Source organism: Carcharodon carcharias, chromosome 8, assembly GCF_017639515.1.
Source record: "Carcharodon carcharias isolate sCarCar2 chromosome 8, sCarCar2.pri, whole genome shotgun sequence".
NCBI classification, from domain to species: Eukaryota; Metazoa; Chordata; class Chondrichthyes; order Lamniformes; family Lamnidae; genus Carcharodon; species Carcharodon carcharias.
The window spans coordinates 102,701,309-102,720,920 of NC_054474.1; the positions used below are offsets into that span (position 1 = coordinate 102,701,309).

The 19,612-nt window shown below is 44.1% G+C and overlaps 1 protein-coding gene across 1 annotated transcript in view; it reads right to left on the bottom strand.

The window, feature by feature from the left end:
- Positions 1-19,612, bottom strand: part of LOC121281476 (ran-binding protein 17-like) — a gene marked incomplete at its 5' end in the record, with an annotated part of 1,080,904 nt that overhangs the window by 867,829 nt on the left and 193,463 nt on the right. The window contains 2 exons of the mRNA XM_041194421.1: positions 10,807-11,000; positions 18,492-18,664. Of these exons, the coding sequence (XP_041050355.1) occupies positions 10,807-11,000; positions 18,492-18,664 (367 nt within the window). The remainder of the gene's footprint in view (positions 1-10,806; positions 11,001-18,491; positions 18,665-19,612) is intronic.

The following is a 19,612-nucleotide window of genomic DNA, read 5'->3' on the forward strand; positions in this document are numbered from 1 at the left end:
AGCGGAACTGCCAGTCCGGGCCACCCCGGCATCAGCGGGGCTTGATTTGCGGGCCCTGACTACCCGGACGTTGGTGCCCCAAGTGCCAACGGTAGTTAAAACCGGCTTGGGATTAGTTTGCCCTTCCGGGACTTATGGACACATTCTCCCACGGTCTGGGTTATCGCTGAAAGGGATCGATGTCATGGGTGGAGTTATTGACGCAGACTATCAGGGAGAGATTGGGGTTATCCTAGTCAACATCACCACCGAGCCCTACGTGGTTAATAAGGGGGATAAGATCGCCCAATTGGTAATTAAACCTTGTGACATGTCCACTGTGGAGGAGACGGGGGCCCCTACGAAAATAACCGAACGGGGAACGGGAGGTTTCGGATCCACTGATGTAAAGGGGGCTAAAGTTTGGGTACGCCAGCCAAATGGCCCTCCAAAACCGGCAGAAATAATCGCTCAAGGGAAGGATAGTTTGGTGACAATAATGTATCCAGGGAACTCAGCCTGGCATAATGTACCGGCAAACCAATGCTACCTTCGAGAAACATGAGCCATCCAGGGAACTCAGCCTGGCATAATGTACCGGCAAACCAATGCTACCTTCGAGAAACATGAGCCCACGTCTTCTCGTTACCATAGATCCGGATCATGGCATGGTGGTGGGCTCTGGATGTGCTATTGACTGTTGGAATTCTGGGACAGAGTATGTCAACCCCCCAATTGGAGCTAATGATAGGCAAAGATGGTACCCCGGAACATATTATCGGCTGGAAAGTCAGTGACCAAAAGCGGAGACAGGACAATTTCACGTGCTCCTCCGGACACCGATGCGATATCATGACTATTACTAGCAATTGTACGTTGTACAGATGTACCGATAGCTGTGGGAGGCCACAGTGGGGTACAGTAGTGGCCCCCGGCTGTACGCTAACGATCCATGCCCAGGTGAATATGTGTCATTGGAATAGAGCCGTAAAACGGTGTAATATGGAAAATGGTACTAAATGGACTACTATTACTACAGACGGAGAGATGTGGATTGTTAATGGGACAACAATCACTGGCAGAGGCCGAATGGCTTGGTTGGTCAGGGGGTGGTCTGGCGTTTCAGAGGGCTCCCTCACAGTTCTGACTTCCCAAACTACTCCCCGGATAACTGTCCCTGACATACACCACACACACTTGGCCCCCATAGCGTCGACTTGTCAGACAATGGCCAGCACCGCCGCACAAACCAATGTACATTGGCAAGTCCGACTGCCAGTCATACCCGAATGTAACCCTAAACGGCGACGACGGGCATGGTACGATACCTTGTTAGGAGGGGCAGGGACAGTAATGGGGATATCCAATGCTATAGACTCTGAAGTGACCCGTACTAAATTATCCAGTACGGGGCAAGCAACTGCACAAGGCCTGTACACTATTGGCCAATGGATGCCGTCGGCCATGATGACGCAGGAAGAGACTGCACGAATTTTGCTGCATTCCTTAAAATGGGAATTGGACGTGTGGGATTCGACTCAACGGCTGTTCCAAAATTTTACTGTACAGATGAACTGGACAATTTGCGGTATCCAAATGCTGCATGCACATTTGCAAAAAGAACGATTTTTACGAATAGTCACTTCGCCTAATGTTCAGGCCTGGCGAGGGGTGTGGAACGTATCTGAGAAATTATGGATGAACACCTATCCGGACAAAACATGGTGTAATGCAACGCTGTGTAAAGGACATTTTGTAACCTTGAATGTAACTGATTTTGTGACGGTGTGCCGATATTACGTATTGCCGGTCATTACATCTGATGGATATTACTTTCTCAAAACAAAAGGGAATTGGTTCAGTCCGGACACCAATCTTACCTATGACTTGTCCGCGTGTGAGCAGGCGGATCAAGGAAAGGCCTGTCTGTTGATGGATCGATATCGAGACCCGTGCCTTACAGAAGACACGGCTTTGTGTGAATGGATGATTGAGGCACCCCGAGATATGATGTGGCAGATTGGTCCCCATACGCTCTGTGTGGCCACTAGTCATGCCCATGCCTTACTCCCGACGACCCCTTTTTCAGGTTGCCTTACTGGCATCTATCGATGGCGGTGGCAGAACCATACTTACCTATTGACCAATTACAGCGGAACGCAACACCTCACCACTATGCAGTGGCAGGTATGGCTGCACCCTTGGAGTATCTCGCTAGAGCGTTTTAAACAGGCCCTCGATCGCTCGGAAGAGCTAAAGCAGATATTGCGACAACATCAAATCAATGTTACCCGGGTGACTGTGTCCACCTTTATACATGGCCAAAAGGTAGTACACGCTGCTCATGTAGTAGAGGTGGAATCCGCCCATCACTGGTGGGATCTGTTCAATGGGCTGTCAACTACGGCACGACGTTCCCTATTTCCTCCGTTGTTCATTTTAATCGGAGTTTTAGTGATTCTGACCTGTTGTAATATACTGACCTGTACGTATGTTTGCCGTGTGCGGCAGCAACTGGAACAAAACATGTACATGTTATAACAATGTATTGCTTATTATTATGTATTTGTATAATCGTTACATGTATTGGGCCAATCAGTGGAATGTAATATAAGGGGTTAACATGGTGTCCCAATACATGCAAGATTGGATCCAGGCACCAGTCGACCTAGAACACAAGACGTTGCTAAGAGACTTCCTGTTATCTACTGAAGGGAGTCGGAGCCGAAACCGCATGGGAACAATGCCCAGTACTAAACAATGTGTTGGACGAGTGCCCAACGCGGACTCAGTGAACTCGGCAAGTAGCGCATATATAAGCCTGGAAAGTCCCCAGTTCGGGGAGTCTGCTCCGGGTTAAGCTAATCGCCGAGCGTGGGTCACAGGCGGCACCTCCGCAGAACTGACGGCTCCCAGTTCCAGTAATTCGTGGAGTAAGTATATAGCCAATTATGCCAGACCCGTTGTGAGTATCGGACCTGGTTTCTATCCTATGTAGGCTAGGTAGGAAACAAGCAAAATAAAATAATATTATCCTAGCAAGCTAGTCGCCTGTTCTTTGTTTCCGCATCAAACTACCCGCCTGCGAACCTGATCCTCATAATTTCTTAGAACACAGGATTGTTGTATAAGAGATTGGGTTGACTAAGCCTGTATTCACTGGAGTTTAGAAGAGTGAGAGGGGATCTCATTGAAACGTGTAAAATTCTGATGGGGCCAGACGAACTGGATGCAGGGAGGATGTTCCCTCTGGCTGGGGGAATCTAGAACAATGGGTCACAATCTCAGGATATGGGATAGGCCATTTAGGACTGAGATGGGGGGAAATTTCTACACTCAGAGTGGTGAACCTATGGAATTCTCTACCACAGAAGGCTGTGGAAGCCAAGTCACTAAATATATTTAAGAAGGAAATAAATAGATTTCTAGACTCTAAAGGTGTCAAGGGGTATGGGGAGAGAGCAGGAATATGGCATTGAGATACAGAATCAGCCGTGATCATATTGAATAGCAGAGCAGATGTGAAGGGCCAAATGGCCTTCACGTGTTCCTATTTTCTATTTTTTTTCTATTTAGAAAGGAGAGGGAGAAAAATTGGATTCATCTGGCCAAGGGTATTTAACAAAATATTGTGTTGATCATCCATAGCTATCCAAAGCAGGCAGTAATCCAAGAAAATGTCTCCTTTTACAATATTTACGGTAAGATTGGTATATATTCATTTCTTAAGAATGATCTCAGTTTCTGTGTTCTTTTCTCCTGTTCTATAAGAACACAAGAAATAGAAGCAGGAAGTGGCCATATAACCCCCTCAAGCCTGCTCCGCCATTCAACATGATCACGGCTGATTTGATGCACCTCCTAGAAGAAGGGAAAAGATATCAGGTTAGTAAATACAGACCTTTTCTAACTTATCCTCCCTCCATTTATAACATTTCTAGCCTTAGTGTTCAATATGTGAAAGTACTATGAGTTGAAATGCCCGCACAAGTCATACAACTGAAGTCCTTTGATCCTGACAAAATCACCACAAAAGCTGGATTTATCTTGCTGAATTACTAAAATATCCCAACTCGCCAAGCTCTTAACAGTTTAGCTTCAAGGATGATGGGAATCAATTTACTGGTGAAAGGCACTGTTAGGCAGTGTGGTATTGGAAATTTCCCATGTTTTATTTAGCAGTGACATCCTGAAATACAAACCATGAATCAGCATAAGACTGTTGTGGATTTCTCAAAATTGGCACCACCTTGCTTAGAGTTTCTGACTAATTAAGAGCTGATTAGATTGGGAAATAGAAATCTGTGCTGGTGGTAGGGATCACTGCACAAATCATCTGAACAGTTGTCAACTGTGACATGAGAGCTGCAACTCTGAGGGGAAAACAAAGAAATATATATGGCTATGCAGTGCTTTCTGTCAGTACTAAGGAAGAAGAATGGGCAAACTGGGTGCTCTGGTGTACTTAATGCAGTGAAATAAGTGGCCACCTGTCTAAAACACTTCCACAAGTGGGAAAAGATGTACCTTTGCAAATAATGTTGCTAGCTACTATATAGAATTAGATTTGAAAAGATGTCCATCTCAACCAAGCCACAGCATGGGAAGTGGATAGTCACTTAGTAACCATTAGGAAATGATTGCCACAAAGCTCTTTGTGCTCATTTTTAAACAATATAAACTCTGAACAAGATTTTAGAAATCTGGTTGTTCAAGAGACAATATAATGTCCAGATGAAGTGCTGTTATAAGACTAGCATTAAATAGAATATCGAAAGCTTACATTGCAATTTCTTTGGATCAATTCCCCATTGTTTTCTTTCAAAAGACCCAAGTTGAACAGGGGCATGGATTTCTTGGGCTCCAACAGACTCCCATTGCCATGCACAAGGGACTATTGTTCATGTGTAAATTTAGACATTAAGCATTAATAGGATGTTCAACTGTGGGGGTCATCACAGCTCTGTACCACCCCATACTTGTCTTTTAGTCCATACACATGCAATTCTAGCACGTGTCACGGGGTTGTGATCAGAAATGAGACCTCTGGCTGATTTCTGCTCCTCTTCACCCAGAGCATTTGAACCATTGTATTGGCTGAATCAGCTAACTCAGCACAAAGTAGGAATCAAACCCACGACCTTGTGATCTCTTTGGTTTTATCCACACCCACTAAACAATCTGAAGATCTTAGCCTACATTCTTACCAATTCCAATATGAATCAACTGAGGAATGTGGTTCTTAACTGTGTGCTTGCTATTCCAATTATCTGAAGCAGCAAAGCAACCTCTCTGAGTAACAGTGGGGCAATTAGAAAATGGGTGATCAATGTCTCATTGCAGATCAGATTTATTTTTTTTTTACTGATTTACCATTCTCTGCTAAAGGCAGTGATGTTTCTTGAGTTGAAATTCCACAGGATTCACTCTCCCTTACTGACCTACGAAGTCATTCGTAATTCAGATCAGTGACTGAGAACAACATACCCAGCTACAGATGGGGAGAGGCATCACCTCAGGTTAGTCTTGCTTTCCCAGTTTTCATCAATATACACTTCCAGTAGATGCTGGACAGTGACAGCACAGCTGGCTTTCATTTGGAATTATTGCTTTGTCCTTTCAGTGTTAGCAGAGTCAAATTCAGCTACCTCAAGGTCACTTGATCTGTATGAATCAATGCCACGATATAACCCATTCTACCATCAAAATGGAGCTTTTTCTTGATCAACATGATAATAAAACAAGCAATGTTGTGCAATAAAATGATTCCACATGTTCAAGTAGCAAGCTTGGAAATTCCACAAAATAAATCCGATCAGTAAATCAATATTTGGAAATTATTTTTTCTCATCACAATGTTTTGTTACATTTTGATTTGCACGTCAGTGTCCCAAGAAACAGACGTGAACCACATTTTTCTACTGCAAACAGACCTAAATTAGTGTATTTCATTTCCCATTCCCCCACTGAGGTTGTGGGTTCAAGTCCCACTCCAGGACATGAGTGCACAATCCTGGCTGGTTAATTTCAGCACTTGGACTATCCTCCCAGACACTCAGCACATCAGATGAGACATTAGCAGAACTGTCACTTGCTAAATATCCCATTGCACTATTCCTGGTGCTCTGGCCAACTTGCTCCTTCAATTAACACCACCAGAACTAGACTGACTGTCTCTTGACTCTTTATTCGATTTATCTACAAGATGGTTACCAGGATTACCTATATAACAGCAGACACTGCGCTTCAAAGTAAATCACTGTACATGATATACTTTAGGTCGCTTCTCTGAAGCCTGATAAAAATGTTTTATAAATGCAGCCTAGCTGTCTTTTCTCAAAATTCCTTCCCTTCCTTTTAAATTCATGACCCTTTAAACTCCAGACTTGATAACACTAATTATTGATTTGCCTGGTCTTCTGTCTTACTATTTTTAACCTCGGTGCTCTCTTGCTCAATGGGCCCCAGCGCCTCGCATATATTTCTCAATTTTAAACCATGTTCACTGATTGTCTTAGCCCCCAGTCTACAACACCAATGATTCCACACAGTCCATGAAGCCGTATTTCTTTACCCATGTGCGTCTTGACTAAGGCAGTAAAATTTACGTGATATTTGTCAGGTTACTGTAATTCACTCTGGTGAATCTGATTTATTTCTTCATTCAGCTTAATGATGAACAGTACTACAGGGGGGGATATGCTCTCATAGTGAAATACTAAAGCCATCAAAGGATCTTAAGTCTATATTTTGCCAATTCCAGCTAGAATCATGTCAGTAATGGATTTCCTTCTGCTAACTTAAAGAGCATTTTGTTTTGAAAGAAGTGCTTTTCCTGTGGGGAGAAAGATTTATGGTCACCCAGTGGCAGGTCCCCAGAGAAGCTTAATGCTTTGCACCAAGCAGAGGCATGCATTCCCGCTTGGCTGAGAATAGCAAGCACCTGGAGAATAGCAGGCTTTCCAATCCTGGGTGAGACGTGGCAGAGCGATACACAATCCCGATACTACCAAGGTCAAGGGAACAAAATGAGTCAGTATTCAGTAAAATAAAGCAACCAATCTGTGGTTTATCCATTTGGTAGAGTTGGGGATCTGTGCCCCCACCTCTCATTGTATGTAGCATAAACGTATTTCTCCTCCATTGTTTTGTTCTGTCTTACATAGGGAAAAAGTTATATTCCAGTCTTCAGGAGTGGTGAAGGTTTTCTCCTTAGATGTTGACCAACGTAGTTTCTTTCCACTACCACCCACCCAAATATTTTCTGTTCTCTAGAACAGATTTTCAGAATTTATAGTTTTGCTTGTTTTTCATTTCCTTAATGCACAAAGTTTCAGCTTCAGTCACTGGTCTGGATTGAGTCAGAGTGGCAATAGGGGCACAGCAATCACCCTGGAATTGGTAGTGGGGTAAACAGATTTGCCATCATTCCAACTCGTGCTTGCTATCCAATAAGAGAAAGAGAGTGACCATGTGCATGCATGTGTGACAGGAAAAGCCAGAAATGGGCTCAACTGTGATCACACACAGCTGAATAGTCTGCCAAAGCATAAAAGAGGTACCTGGAACCATATGCTGGGTTCAGCATCCTCAGGGAGGGAAACAAAAACTATTTGCAAAAGAGCACTGGATTTGAAATGACTCGAAATGAGTCAACAGAGCAAGATTAAGATTCTTTGATAAAACAAGTTATAGCAGGGAACTACCATAACTTCTGTATCCCAACTGCCCTCCATTCATTGTGTCACGCAAAAACCTACAAGATATTTTCTAACACAATGAAAGCACACATAACCTCACTTTTCAAGGTTAACAATTTAAGATGGCTACAAAGTACTTGTTTTGTAAAGCTTCACGCTCAATGTTTCTCAGTGAAATTTGACTTTGTTGACATCACTAAATAATCCTAAAACCACTAAAGATTTGCAGGTGTAGCTCATGTAAAATAAAAGGGGATCCAACAGGTTTATCATCAGATGACGTGCCACACAGCAAGTGGCTGATACCACAGCATTGAGTATATGGTTGCTGCATTGGCCACCAACTCACAACAGCAGGGGTTGCTGACAACAGAGCGTCATTCAATGCCTTGTTCGCCTGATGTGCTATAATTTATTTTTATTCTTTCACGAGGCATGTGTGTCACTGGATAGGTAGCATTTTTGTTGCCCATCACTAATTGCCCATGAGGAGGTGGTAGTGAGCTGCCTTCTTGGAACCACTGTAGTACTTGTGGTGTCAGGGCACCCACAGTGCTGTTAGGGAGGGAGTTCCAGGATTTTGACCAAGCCACAATGAAGAAACGGCTACATATTTCCAAGTCAGGATGGTATGTGGCTTGGAGGGGAACTTTCTTGTGGTGATGTTCCCATGCATCTGCTGCCCTTGTCCTTCTAGGCAGTAGAGATCACGGGTTTGGAAAGTGCTGTCGAAGGAGCCTTGGTGAGTTGCTGCAGTGCATCTTGTAGATGGTATATCCTGTTGCCACTGTGCGTCAGAGGGAGTGAATGTTTGTGGATGGGGTATCAATCAGGTGGGCTGCTTTGTCCTCGATGGTGTCAAGCTTCTGGAGTGTTGTTGGAGCTGCACTCATCCAGGCAAGTGGAGGGTATTCCATCACACTCCTGACCTGGGCCTTGTAGATGGTGGACAGGCTTTGGGGAATCAGGAGGTGAATTACTTGCCGCAGGATTCCTAGCTTCTGACCTGCTCTTGTAGCCACAGTATTTATATTGCTAGTCCAGTTCAGTTTCTGGTCAATGGTAGCCCCCCCAGATGTCGATAGTGGGGGATTCAGCAGTGGTAATAACATTGAATGTCAAGGCGAGATAGGTGGATTCTCTCTTGTTGGAGACGGTCATTGTCTGGAACTGGTGTGGCACAAATGTTACTTGCCACTTGTCAGCCTAGGCCGGGATTTTGTCCAGGTCTTGCTGTATATGGGCATAGACTGCTTCAGTATCTGAGGAGTCGCGAATTGTGCTGAACATTGTGAAATCACCAGTAAACATTTCCATTTCTGACCTTATGGTGGGAGGAAGGTCATGATGAAGCAGCTTAAGATGGTTGGGTCTCAGACACTACCCTGAGGAACCATGTCCCTGAAACATCAGTGGCACTCAAGGGACACTCAATGCATGACCCATGTTCAAGGTTTGTTATAATCCCTGATTTGACAAGAATGAGGGACCGCCACATACCATCCTGACTTGGAAATATGTAGCCGTTTCTTCACTGTGGCTCGGTCAAAATCCTGGAACTCCCTCCCTAACAGCACTGTGGGTGCCCTGACACCACAAGTACTACAGTGGTTCCAAGAAGGCAGCTCACTACCACCTCCTCATGGGCAATTAGTGATCGGCAACAAAAATGCTACCTATCCAGTGACACACATGCCTCATGAAAGAATAAAAATAAATTATAGCACATCAGGCGAACAAGGCATTGAATGACGCTCTGTTGTCAGCAACCCCTGCTGTTGTGAGTTTGTGAGCAATGACAGTCAATTATAGCAGGCCTTATAGCCCCACCAAATCATCACAGGAAGAGCTGCATGATTGGCCAACAGTCCTTACTTTGGTGCTGGCAACTGAGTGTGCTGACCAAGCATGAGGCCTGGAACATTAACTCTCCAGGCCTCATGTATTTTTCTGCTGTCAGATCCCAGCACATAGTATTGTGTTTGGTTTGGAAAGGAAAGCTTGCAACAGCATTCCTGTTCCATTTGTTGGAAACAAAAAAAATCTCACCTGGCTGGGCCTCCTCTGGCCTTTGCTCTTTTTTCCAACAGATTTTGGATGGTTGGAAAGCCATATGGCATTCCCTGCACAGGGCAAACATTAAGATGGCAGGTTAAGAAGGTCAAAAAGTCCTGACGACATAATAAGAGCTTGATCGCATATTTCAAACAGGAGCCTGGTGGGTGTCTTCCTCGCCCACTGCTGAGAACCAGGTTAATATCAGGACTGTGAGACCGCACAAGCATCAGAGGGGTTAAGTTGCACAGGTATTTTTAACTGTCTCTCTGCTTTCTGAAGGGTGAGAGGGTTAAAATAAACACTGATGCATAGCTTTAAACGGTTCGCCAATCTATCACTCTTTCTAATCATATGATATTTCTCAGTTGTGTACACCCTCCAGGCACATCCTGGATAAAGATCTCCATAGTGGTACATCACCTCAATGTGTGTCACTGAGGAAGGCATGGATAAACCATAGAACCACAGCACAGAAAGAGGCCATTCAGCCCATCATGTCGGCACTGGCCGGAAAAGAAAAAATGTAAAAAAACTAGCCGCCATTTTATCCCACCTTCCAACACCTAGTCTGTAGCTTTGCAGGTTACAGCACTTTAGGTGTAGATCCAGGAGCTTCTCAACATGGAAGAGCTGATTAGTGGTCAAGTTTTACAAGTTGCCTTCACACAAACCACTAGAAGGCATCTCAAGAATTTCAGAGACTTCCATCTGCAAGTGAAAGTGTGTAGCTGGGAGAGCAGGATGGAAGCGATAGAGGAAAACTGTGTGCTATTAAGTGCCATTGGAAGAGAATAAGTTCCTGAGAAACTCAGGATGTAGAAGTAGGTCTGCAGTGGGAGTTAACAGGGGATGGGGTGTTTGTGAGAGTTTCAGACTGGTTGCATTTGTGCTGCACTGCATGTCATTCTCAATATGCATCCAGAATTGTTCATACTGAACCAGCTAAGCTACAAGTAGCCATTGTGAAACAAAGCTCATACTAAATTTAAAGAATCAAATAAATCTTCAGGAGGAGTTCATTTGATCTTACATGAATAAGGGCTTTGAAAGAAAACGAAAGGTTACTCACCTTCTTGGATTGCAATTTCTATGTTTCTACTACTGGGAGCACGCAGGAGCTCCTGATAGGTTTGGGCAGACTGATCAAACAGCTGCATGAGCAGTGCACATGTTTTCTCATATTCACAGCGACTCACTGTACACAGCTGATCCAACTGCTGGAAGACCAGTCCCATGTCATCCAAAGGATCCTCTAAACCATCCCTACAGAATAGAAAGAGGAAAATAATCTTTGAATAAATATCCAACCATACTGATAGCCTTATATTTTAAAGTAAATCTTAATAATTAAAAATGGCATTTCATGGGCTGTTAGATGACAAATATGGTTCCATTCCTCTTTCATCTATTCACGAGAATAAAATTAGCGATCAATTTCTCAAAACAGGCTAAATCAATTGAAAATGTGCTTTCTTAAAGTCAATTTCTCCTCTCCTTTACTGAGGGTTGGGGTACAGATCCATAAATTTTTCCCCATTCAGCTAGCTATCCATTTTGAACGGGCAAGACAGCAAGTGCCTGCAGGTATTTGGTTACAAGAGGCATGACAATCCTGTCATTACCTGATAACCACACAGGCAAATTTCTAGTAAGAACAGCATTCATGAATTGGAATTCTTAGTGATTCCCTGTGCCCGTCTCAACCCAACTCAGAAGCATTAAGGCCAATTATAGTCCCCCTATTGTTAGAGGAGGGTAACATGTGTGTTCTAATTTACAGGTCACTCTGCATATCAATAGTCTTCACAACTTTCAATGTCAGATGTCACAGATTATCAATTTTACAATTATTAAACTTGCATTTAACAGCAGCACTGACAACAAAAACTTGCAAATTTTAACTGCAGAGTCAACCAAGCTCACTACACACTAAAATAAAGGCAAAATACTGCGGATGCTGGAAATCTGAAACGTAAACAAAAAATGCTGAAAAAGCCCAGTAGGTCTGACAGCATCTGTGGAGAGAGAGAGAGACAGAGATAACGTCTCGAGTCCGTATGACTCTTCTTCAAATCTAAAGGGAGGTAGAGATGTGGTGAAATATATACTGATTAAGTGGAGTGGAACCGGTGAAGCTGGATAGAAGGCCAGTGATAGGTGGAGGCAAAGGAGAGACGGCAAAAGATGTCATAAACAAAAGGTCAAAGAGTTGTTAATGGTGGTTGTACTGGCTAAAGGAGGTGCTAATGGTGACATTAAGAAAGCAAAATGTGATAATGGCCGGACCAGGGTAAGCACTCTGGAAAGTGACAGATGGCCTTAGTTGCGGGGGGGGGGGAGAAGAAAGATCGAAAATAGGCTACAAGCTGGGGATAAAAAAATGAATGAAAATGGAAATAAATGCAAAAAATAATAATAATGAAAATAAGTGGAAAAAAATTAATGAAAATTCAATAAATAAATAAAAATGAATATGGAGAAAAGGGGGATGGAGATGGAGGAAAAATTAAATGGTCTGAAGTTGTTAAACTCAATGTTAAATCCGGAAGGCTGTAGAGCGCCTAATCGGAAAATGAGGTGCTGTTCCTCCAGTTTGCGTTGGGCTTCACTGGAACATTGAAGCAGACAACGGATCTTTTCACCCGCCTCCAGTATTCTCCCTCCTCCTGGACCCCTCCCTCTGGCCTTTTATCTGCCCTTGATCTTTTCATTGAGAACTGTCGGCGTGACATCAGTTGTCTCAATTTCTCTGCTCCTCTCACCCACTCTAACCTGTCTCCTTCTGAACTTGCCACACTCCAATCTCTCAGGTCCAACCCTGACTTTGTTAACAAACCAGCTGACAAGGCTGGTGCTGTTGTTGTCTGGTGTACTGACCTTTACCTCGCAGAGGCTGAGTGCCAATTCGCAGTCACTTCCTCCTACCTCCCCCTGGACCATGACCCCACCACCAGACATCAAGCCATTGTTTCCAGGACTGTAACTGATCTCATCTCCTCTGGAGATCTTCCCTCCACAGCTTTTAACCTCATAGTCTCCCAACCTCAGACAGCCCGCTCCTATCGCATTCCCAAAATCCACAAACAGGACTGTCCCTGTAGACCGATCGTGTCAGCCTGTTCCTGCCCCATGGAACTTATTTCTTGCTATCTTGACTCTGTTCTCTCTCCCCTTGTCCAGTCTCTTCCCACCTACATCCGTGATTCCTCTGATGCCCTACATCATATCAACAATTTCCAGTTCCCTGGCCCTAACCACCTCCTCTTCGCCATGAAGGTCCAATCCCTCTACACCTCCATCACCCACCAGGATGGTCTGAGGGCTCTCTGTTTCTTCCTTGAACAGAGGCCCGAACAATCCCTATCCGCCACGACTCTCCTCCGTCTGGCTGAACTTGTTCTCTCACTGAACAATTTCTCCTTAAACTTGTCTCACTTCCTCCAAATCAAAGGTGTGGCTATGGGTACCCGCATGGGCCCCAGTTATGCCTGTCTCTTTATGGGGTATGTGAAACATTCCTTGTTCCAGTCCTACTCAGGTCCCCTCCCACAACTCTTCTATCGGTACATCGATGACTGTTTCGGTGCTGCTTCATTCTCTCACCTGGACCTACAAAAATTTATCAATTTTGCTTCCAATTTCCACCCCTCCATCACTTTCACAAGGTCCATCTCCGACATTTCCCTTCCCTTCCTTGACCTCTCAGTCTCAATTTCTGGTGGTAGACTGTCCACCAATATTCATTACAAGCCTACCGACTCCCACAGCTACCTTGACTACAGCTTCTCACACACTGACTCCTGTAAGGACTCCATCCCATTCTCTCAGTTCCTTCGCCTCCGTCGCATCTGTTCTGATGATGCCACTTTCCAAAACAGTACTTCTTACATGTCTTCCTTCTTCCTTAAACAAGGTTTCCCACCCACAGTGTTTGACAGGGCCCTCAACCATGCCCAACCTATCTCCCACGCCTCTGTCCTCACACCTTCCTCTCCCTCCCAAAACCATGATAGGGTCCCCCTTGTCCTCACTTTTCACACCACCAGTGTCCGCATTCAAAGGATCATCCTCTGCCATTTTTGCCAACTCCAGCATGATGCTACCACCAAATACATCTTCCCTTCAGCCCCCGTTGGCATTCCGTAGGGATCGCTCCCCCCAGGACACCCTGGTCCACTTCTCCATCACCCCCAACACCTCATCCCCTTCCCACGGTACCTTCCTATGCAATCGCAGAAGGTGCAATACATGCCCCTTTACTTCCCCCCTCCTCACCGTTCAAGGGCCCAAACACTCCTTTCAAGTACACTTCCCTCAATTTTTCTACTGCATTCGCTGCTCCCAATGCAGTCTCCTCTACATTGGAGACACCAAACGCAGGCTGGGTGACCATTTTGTGGAACACCTTCTGTCTGTTCATAAGCATGACCCAGATCTTCCTGTCGCTTGCCATTTCAACACCTCATCCTGCTCACATCCGTCCTTGGCCTGCTGCAATGTTCCAGTGAAGTTCAACGCAAACTGGAGGGACAGCACTTCATTTTCAGATTAGGCACTCTACAGCCTTCCAGATTTAACATTGAGTTCAACAACTTCAGATCATGAACTCTCTCCTCTATCCCCACCCCCTTTTTTCCATATTCATTTTTATTTATTTTTAAAAATTTTCATTAATTTTTTTTCCCACTTATTTTCATTATTATTTTTAAAATTTATTTCCATTTTCATTCATTGTTTTATCCCCAGCTTTTAACCTATTTTTGATCTTTCTTCCCCCATCCCACCCCCACTAGGGCCATCTGTAACTTTCCAGAGTGCTTACCCTGGTCCGGCCATTATCACATTTTGCTTTCTTAATGTCACCATTAGCACCTCCTTTAGCCAGTATAACCACTCTTTGACCTTTAGTTTATGACATCTTTTGCCATCTCTCTTTTGCCTCCACCTATCACTGGCCTTCTATCCAGCTTCACGGGGTCCACCCGACTTAATCAGTATATATTACACCACATCTCTACCTCCCTTTAGATCTGAGGAAGAGTCCTATGGACTCGAAATGCTTTCTCTGTTTCTGTTTCCACAGATGCTGTCAGACCTGCTGGCTTTTTCCAGCATTTGTTGTTTTCTTTTAAGCTCAGTGCACAGGTTGATCAGATGTACCAAGATAGGAATTTTGGAGCAAGAGTAGGCCACTTGGCCCCTCAAGCCTGCTCCGCCATTCAATAAGATCGTGGCTGATCTGATTTTAACCTCAACTCCACATTCCCTCCTCCTTAATATAACTCCAAAATATCTGCTCCAACAATTCACATGTTTCTCCATTACATACATCAAAGGTGCATTTGATTGTATATCATTCAATACTGATTCGATGATATTCTGCCCATGCAGCTACAGATCAGTGTTATAATGACTGACATGGGTGAAAATAACAACTTTCAAAACAAAAACTCCCTTTTTCCTTGACTGCAAGAGCCACAATCACAAACTTTCCAGCTCCAGGCTGTGATCTTTCTCAGGCAGGTGTTACCTGGGTGTTAAGCAAGGCTTCAAGGTCTCCCTTCTAACCAAAGAATCATAGAATGGTTACAGCACAGGAGGCATCCATTTGGCTTGTCCTGTCCATGCTGGTTCTCTGTAACAGCAATCCACCTAGTCCCACTTCACTGCCTTTTCATTGCAGCACTGCAATGTTTTTCTCTTTTGGTGCTTGTCCAATTCCCTTTTAAAAGTCATGAATGAAACTGCCTCCACCACACTCACAGGCTGTGCATTCCAAATTTTAATGCAATGTAAAAAGGTTTTTCCTCACATCATTGTTGCTTCTTTTGCCAATCACCTTAAATCTATGTCCTCTAGTTCTCGTTCCTTCCTCCAATGGGAAGAGTTTCTCCCCCTATCTACTCTGTCACAAGATCACAAGAAATAGGAGAACGAGTAGCCCATTCAGCCCATGGAGCCTGCTCCACCATTCAATATGATCATGGTTGATCTTGGGCTTCAACTCCATTTTCCTGCCTGTTCCCCATATCCCTTAATCCCAAGACACCAAAAATTTGTCTATACAGCCTTAAATGTATTCAACACTGAAGCATCCACAACCTCTTCCCTCAGCAGCCTCAGATGCATCCCAACTGGTCTAACTTTAAGTACAGTCAGCTTTTCTAATATCTCCTCTTTATCAATCTTAGCCCATCCAATATCTCAACCACTTCATTCTTCACTCTGACTCTGGCAGCAGCTTCTTCCTTGGTAAAGACAGATGTAAAGTACTCATTTAGCGCCTCAGCAATGCCTTCCGCCTTAATGCACAGATCCCCGTTTAGGTCCCTAATAGGTCCCACCCATTTTCTTACCACTGTTTTACTATTTATATGCCTGCAATCAGGTTGAAACATTAATTCTATTTCTCTCTCGTCACATTTGCTGCCGGACCTGCTGAGTAGTTCCAGCGTTTTCTGTTTTTTTATCAGATTTCCAGCATCTGCTATACTTTTCTGATGTATTGTGGAATGGCAGAGCTACTGACATCTGACCATTTGGGATGTATAGTGATATTGTCACTAGAAAAGTAATCCAGAGATAAAAACAGAAAATGCTGGAAAATCTCAGCATCTCAGGGTCTGGTAGCATCTGTGGAGACAGAAAAAGAGTTAATGCTTCGAGTCTATATGACTCTTCATCGGAGCTAAAGAGAAGTAGAAATGTGATGGATTTTATTATGTTTAAGAGGGGGTGGAACAGGTGAAGCAAGACAGAAGGTCAGAGATAGCTGGGAGCTAAGGAGAGATTAGACAAAGATGTCATGGACACAGGACAAAGGGAGTGTTAATGGTAGCGGTGAGGACTAAAGAATCTGCTGATCGTGGTAGAATGTGTTAATAGCGGAACAAGGGTGAGCACTCTGCGAAAGTACAACATAGAAACAAGTGACAGATGGCTCTGTGGAGTGGGGTTGGGGGAAAAGGATTAAAAAAACAAATAAATAAAAAATAAAAATGAAATGAATAAGAATAAAAATTAAAATTAAAATTGAAATAAAAATGTTTTAAAAGTTGGATTAAAAAAGCAATAGAGATGGAGACACGAGTTGATGGTCTGAAGTTGTTGAACTCAATGTTAAGTCCAGAAGGCTCTGAAATGCCTAAACGGAAGATGAGGTGCTGTGTCTCCAGTTGGGCTTCACTGGAATATTGCAGCAGGCCAAGGACGGACATGTGGGCATGAGAGCAGGATGGTGCGTTGAAATGACAAATGACAGGAAGGACTTGGTCATGCTTGAGGACGGAGTGAAGGTGTTCACGGAGGGAAGGGTCCCTACTGAATGCTGACGGGACGGGGTGGGGGGGGCGGGGTGGTTGGTGGTCAAGGAAAGATGTGTTTGGTGGTGGCATCATGCTGGAGTTGGTAGATAGGAGGATGAGTCTTTGAATGCAGAGGCTGGTGGGGTGAAAAGTGAGCACAAGAGGGACCCTATCTTGGTTCTGGGAGGGAGGCGAAGGGGTGAGGGCAGAGGTGCAGGAGATGGGTCAGACACAGTTGAGGGCCCTGTCAACAACAGTGAGATGGCAGCCCTCCGTTAAAGAAAAAAGAAGACATGCCAGAAGCGCTTTGAAGGTAGCATTATCAGAACAGATGTGATGGAGGCAGAGGAACTGAGAGAATGGGATGGAGTCTTTACAGGAAGCAGGGTGTGAGGAGCTGTAATCAAGGTAGCTATGGAGTTGGTGGGTTTGTAATGAATAATGGTAGACAGTCTATCACCGGAAATGGAGACAGAGAGATCAAGGAAGGGGAGAGAATTGTTGGAGATGGACCATGTGAAGATGAGAGAGAGGTGGAAATTAGAAGCAAAACTGATCAATTTTTCCAGGTCCAGATGAGAGCATGAAGCGGCACCGAAACAGTCATCGATGTATTAAAAAAAGAGTTGTAGGAGGGGGCCTGAATAGGACAAAAGACAGGCATAACTGGGGCCCAAGTGGGTACCCATAGCCACACCTTTTATTTGGAGAAAGTGAGACAAGTTAAAGGAGAAAATGTTCAGTGAGAGAACAAGTTCAGTCAAGCAGAGGAAAGCAGCGGTGGATGGGGATTGTTCAGGTTACGGTTCAAGAATGAAGAGGAGAGCCCACAGATCATCCTGGTGGGTATAGGGGTGTTGAGGGATTGGACATCCATGGTGAAGAGGTGGTGGTTAGAGCCAGGGAACTGCAAATTGTTGATATGACATATGGCATCAGAGAAATCACGATTGTAGATGGGAAAAGACTAGTCAAGGGGAGAGAATGGAGCCAACATAGGAAAAAATGAGTTCTGTAGGGCAGGAACAGGCTGGCGCGATGGGTCTATCAGCATAGTCCTGTTTGTGGATTTTGGGAAGGAGGTAGATGTGGGCTGTGGGGGGGTTGGGATACTATGAGGTTGGAAGCTGTGAAGGGAACATCTCCAGAGGAGATGAGGTCAGTGACAGTCCTAGAAAAAAATGGCTTGATGTTTGGTGGTGGGGTCATGATCCAGGGGGCCGTAGGAAGAAGTGTCTGAGAGTTGGCACTCAGCCTCTGCAAGGTAGCAGTCAGTGCGCCAGACAACAACAGCAAAAATCCACAAACAGGACTGTTCTGGAAAGCAAGGTAGAGAAGCAGAAAGTGGTAGGGAGGGTGTTCCAGAGTTTAGGGCCTAGGTGGCTATGGGTGTTTGTCAGACAGTTGGAATAGAATGTCTGGTATTGAATAGAGTTTGTAAAAGGTATACCTTATGATTAGAGGCACAGACTCCAGCCTTGAAGTAATGTAAGCTTTTGTAACTTCCGGTGCATAAGTCTCCATCAGATGAGGTTCATTAGACTTAACAAATGGGACTGATGCAACCATTCTCTGCCACAGACTCAGTAGATAGTGTACGCTGTTTGGAGCAAATTCCCAATGCTGTTTAAGGGGAGAAAACAAAATTAAATAACACAGGACTAACAAATATGAGAACTCCTGAACTATTTTACAGGATTTGAAATATTTGGGTAAAATGTATAAAAATGACCATTGGCCAGTGCTATCTCTGGAATGCTTTCGAAAAATTTTCTTTGGTATTTTTTCAGGTAGTTTCTGAAAAGTCAACACACATGTTTGCATTAAAAGTAGTCTTTGCCAACTCATTCAATGTGACTGTACTAATTGTATTTTTGTAGTTTCATACCCATGTCACATTAGCAAAGATACATCCATTGTTGGTTTCCATGGTATCTTCTGCAGAACTATTTGATGTGAATTCTGCTTGGTGTTATAGAGCTGGAGATTGGGTGTTAAAATGGCAGATGGATGATGAGCATTGGGTGGAGACATAATTCCTGTGCCACTCTCCTACTGTTGACCAAGGTATTAAATCTATTAACATTTTGATTGAGTGACTGCTTTAATAAAATATGTTTTAACTTCAGAGAAATAGACCTTAAAACCCAAGGATTTTCATGTCTAGGCTCTGGTTGGATCAGAAAATCATAAGAATTAGGAGCAGGAGTCGGCCATTCAACCCCTTGAACTTACTCTCTCATTCAGTAAATTCATGGCTGATCCGATTACGGCCTTAACTCCACTTTCGTACCTGCTCCCCAATAACATTGACTCCATTACAGATCAAAAATCTGTCTAACTTAGCCTTGAATGTATTCAATGGCTCAGCCTCCACTGCTCTCTGTGAAAAGGAATTCCAAAATGATGACCCCCTGAGAGAAGAAATTCCTCCTCATCGCTGTCTTGAATGGGAGACCCCATATTTTTAAACTGTGTCCTCTAGTTCTAGATTCCCCCGAGAGGAAACATCCTCCCAGCATCTATCCTGTCAAGCTCCCAAAGAATCTTTTTTTTGTTCCACTAAAATCA